This window comes from Myotis davidii, unplaced genomic scaffold, assembly GCF_000327345.1.
Source record: "Myotis davidii unplaced genomic scaffold, ASM32734v1 scaffold220, whole genome shotgun sequence".
In the NCBI taxonomy this organism is placed as follows: Eukaryota; Metazoa; Chordata; class Mammalia; order Chiroptera; family Vespertilionidae; genus Myotis; species Myotis davidii.
In genome coordinates this window covers 30,356-34,659 of record NW_006292590.1, presented here as the reverse complement: position 1 = coordinate 34,659, position 4,304 = coordinate 30,356, and the positions used below count along the sequence as shown (strand labels likewise).

Here is a 4,304-nt window from a genome sequence, read left to right as displayed (position 1 = left end):
ATACCCCCGCCCCACCATGCTCTGCCTGTGGTCCCTGAGCTGGGAAGAGAAATCCTAAATCCTCAGTCACTAAGTTGTGTCTCCAAATACTGGTCAGCTGAAACAGAACTGCAGCCATGAACCAGAATGTGCCTCGTCTTGTGGAGGAAAGTCCTGCTCCAGGACTGACCTATTAGCCATCTGTTCCCAAAGCAGGGGGTGACCGAGAAGTCCGTGCCTGCTTCCTGAGGACTGCTCCGCCATGCAGTGGCTGATGAGGCTCCGGGTCCTTTGGGGCACTAACAAATACTGACATACCTTCCACCCTGTCCCGAGGCACTTGCACTCCCAGTCTGTATCAGCAACTGGCGCCCCGAGATGGAATGACCATGATAGACCTGAGAAATTTAACTTTGCCAGTGATGTCCTGGACTACTGGACTCAAATGGAGAAGGTGAGGAGGCACCTGTGAGGGGGGGGAGAGGGGGGAGGCTAGGGGGATCTCTCTGGCTTTTCTTGCTCCTCAGAGGCTGAAGGGCACAGACCTGATGCAGCTGGTACAGGCCGATCTCACCTTACCAGTGCCATGGGAAAAGTTTATGTTTTGGGGTTCAATTCTCATCCTGGCCACTTCCCACTTCTCTGAGCCTCATTGGTTCTATCTCTGAAATGGGGACAATCTCCTTAAGGAACATGACAGCAGGTAAAAATACAGGGTACACAGTCAGATAATTGTGACCAAATGCAAAGTTCTAACTTGATGGTAATGTGAATGCTGGCCTTCCACTAATGGGACTGTGAGCCTATCTGGGATTCAGCTCATCAAACTTGTGCTTAAGTTCAGGCTGCTCTCAGAGGGAGGGGACAGGCCCCCTGCTGGTGCCCCTGAGAACCTGTCACCTAGAGCTCAGTCATTTATCCTGCCCCCACTGTGGGGAGAGGAAGGCCACTGCAGGCCTGGCTACCAGTGACTACTTGGGTGTAGCATTGAGTTCTGTCCAGAGAAACCAGTCCCTGCAGCCTCTAGAGTTTACAGGTCTCTTCAGAAGAAACCAAGTGCTTGAAACCAAAAGGGGGGCCATGATGTCTACCCACAGGTTGAGGTGGACAATGGGTGGTGTCCCAGCTACTAAGTCCCAGCTGGTGATGATCACAGTGTGAAAAGTTACCCAATATTATCTTTGTACAAAGAGAGAATTCACCTGCAATGCAGTCAGAGAGTTGATGTCAGAGAGTTTTGTTTTGTTTGTTTAAATATATTTTATTGATTTTTTACAGCGAGGAAGGGAGAGGGATAGAGAGTTAGAAACATTGATGAGAGAGGAACATCGATCCACTGCCTCTTGCACACCCCCCAATGAGAATATGCCCGCAACCAAGGTACATGCCTTTGACTAAAATCGAACCCGGGACCCTTCGGTCCATAGGCCGACGCTCTATCCACTGAGCCAAACCGGTCAGGGCAATGTCAGAGAGTTTAAGTTTCCCATGAATTTAACATATGCATTCACATATTAGTGTTCAAGGCTTATATGGCTTTCATGGGGCTTCTCCCTTTTTCTTTTTCCTTTCTCTGAGTTTCCATAAGAACTTCCAGGAAAATAGAGCCTTGGTTATGAGGAGCACTTTTGTGACCCACATTTCCCAGATGAGAAAACTGAGGATATGAGTTTTACATAACCTACAGAAATTATATGCCTAAGTGGAGGAGCAGGATTTGGGTCCAGGTTGTCTAGTTCTAAAATATATTTCTTTAAACCTGGTCCCATGATCTCAAGACCCCAAATCTTTTCCTTCAGACTATAAATTGACTTCCATTATTGTCCAGACCAAAAATCTGAGGGAGACCTTGTGGACCATGAGATGGGCTGGAGAGAAGGAAAGGGGCCCAGCCCTTCATTTTCTCATTTATCTTCATAAAATTCTCATTCATTAGTGCACGCATCCACCCATGGAGATAACCACCAAGTAAATAGGATTCCCCATGGAATACCTGTTCTTGTTGGGTTTTATATCATTGTTATCAGTGATTGTCAATTCCTCCATATCTCACACTGTCCCCCCAGCACCCTCATTCCATTAACTTTCATTCTCACAGCACTTCTGATCTGTTTCCACTTTTCCAATTGCCTTAACTATGACCAGTGTCTCTCTAGGGATGTGTGGTGTCTGACACCTAGAACTTTCTCAACAAACATTTGTGGAGTAAATTAATCTGAAACCTGCCTTACAATCTACAGATCTTGGTGCTGCTGCTATTAAAGACTCTGCAGAGGGCACTCCAGTGGGGTTCACTCTGCTCCCTGAACCTCCCTTAAAATGAAGCTCCCTTAGTTAGAAATCCAACATTTTTATGTGCCCTCTTCCTTTTATTTTAAACTAGAGGCTCAATGCATGAAATTTGTGCAAGAGTAGGCCTTCCTTTCCCCAGCTGCTGGCACTGGCTTCCCTCTGGCACAGGGGCCCTGGCTGGCTTCCCTCCAGCCTCAGCTTTGTCCCGAAGGATGTCCACAAGGAAGTCTGGTCTAATTAGCATATTATCCTTTTATTATTATAGATAAGTTTTCATGATTTCAGAGAGGAAGGAAGAGGTAGGGAGAGATAGAAACATCAATGATGAGGGAGAATCACAAATTGTCTACCTCCTGCACACCCCAGACTGGGGATCAAGCCAGCAACCTGGACATGTTCCCTAACCAGAAATTGAATCGAGACCTCCTGATTCATAGGTTGATGCTCAACCACTGAGCCACACCAGCTGAGCAATGTGTGTGTGTGTGTGTGTGTGTGTGTTTGATTTCCAGGAATCAAATCCAATGAAAGCATACATAAGGGGAACAAAAAAATTGATGTTTCTCTCTCTGTCACTTCCTCTCTCTCTAAACCAATCAATAAATGAAAACATTTTTAAATACTGAAGCTAACTTTTTCTACAAGCAATAAACTTATGCATGGGGGAGTTTTGTTTGTTTTATTGTGACTTGGATGCCTTTATCTTTTATCTTTTATTTTTTAATCCTCACCCAAGGATATTTTTTCCATTGAATTTTTAGAGAAAGGGAGGGGAAGGTGGGAAGGGGGAAGAGAGAGAGAGAGAGAGGAGAAACATTGATGAGAGAGAGACACATAGATTGGTCGCTTCCTGCATGCGCCCTGATGGGGGCTGAGGATTGAACCTCCACCCCAGGCATCTGCCCTTGACCAGAATCAAACCCCGGGACCCTTCAGTCCGCAGGCCAACTCTCTATCCACTGAGCCAAGCCAGCTAGGGCAGAAAATGCTGTCTTTAGACATCAGGTGTAGTAGAACAGGCACATAAACCTGGTATAAGCAGCCAGTAATCAGGTTAGAAACCTGCATTTTGTTAGTTTCACCTTCGTATTTGTCCTCACTCTGTCCCTTTGGCATTTAGTGAAGACATGTGAAAGCTGCAGCACGTCTCAGATGTGAAAGGAGACGGTAACAGGGGTGGGCCCTGTCTAGCACATTAATGAGGACTCTGTTGACAATAAGTAGCACCAACGGCTCCGCCTCGCCTACCCCGGGACGGTCCCTGGAGCACTGCAAGGAATGCGAAGGTCCTGCAGCTGGGCTCGACATGGAACCAGGGCCTCCGAGCAACGGGCAGGCCCAGACGCCTTCTGTTTGGGGTTGAATTGTGAACCCCCAAAAGGTGTGCTGAAGCCCTCACCCCTGGTACCTGTGGACATGGCCTGGCTTGGAGATAGGGTCTTTGCAGGTGTAATCAAGTTAAGATGAAGCCATACTGGCGTAGGATGGGTCCTCATTGGAACAGACAGAGGGAAGAATGCCCTGTGAAGATGGAGGTAGAGACGGGTTTACAAACCAAGGAGCACAAGGATTGCCGGCAGCACCAGAAGCAAAGAGAAAGGCCTGGAGCAGATCCTCCCTGGACCCTTCAGAGGGAGTGTTGCTTTCAAGCCGCTAGCCTCCAGAACTGTGACAGAATGCATTTCTGACATTGGAAGCCGTCCAGTCTCAGACACCCGGTGATGGCAGCCCTGGGAAACGAACCCACCCTCTGCCTCCCGCTGAATCTCTGTGTCACTCTTCTTTCACACGGTGGCACACTAAAGGTTCTGTTTCCTGGCTCCGATGGTAGAGAACAGTTGTCAACAACAACTTCCATGTTTGCGTGACATAGCAATAGCGATACAGAGAGAGACTAAACAGCTTTTTTTTTTTAATCCTCACCCGAGGATATTTTTCCATTGATTTTTAGGGAGAGAGGGGAAAAAAGGGAAAGACAGAAACATCAATGTGAGAGAAACACCTCAATTAGTTGCCTCCTGCATGAGTCCCGA

At 47.4% G+C, this 4,304-nt stretch overlaps 1 protein-coding gene across 1 annotated transcript in view; it reads left to right on the top strand.

Moving 5' to 3' along the window:
- The first annotated feature begins 15 nt into the window (after nucleotides 1-15).
- The window catches only part of LOC102771645 (acyl-coenzyme A synthetase ACSM1, mitochondrial-like), an 8,809-nt gene continuing 4,520 nt past the window's right edge, over nucleotides 16-4,304 (top strand). The window contains 1 exon segment of the mRNA XM_015565499.1: nucleotides 16-433. Coding sequence (XP_015420985.1) covers nucleotides 242-433 — 192 coding nt within the window. The 5' untranslated portion in view covers nucleotides 16-241.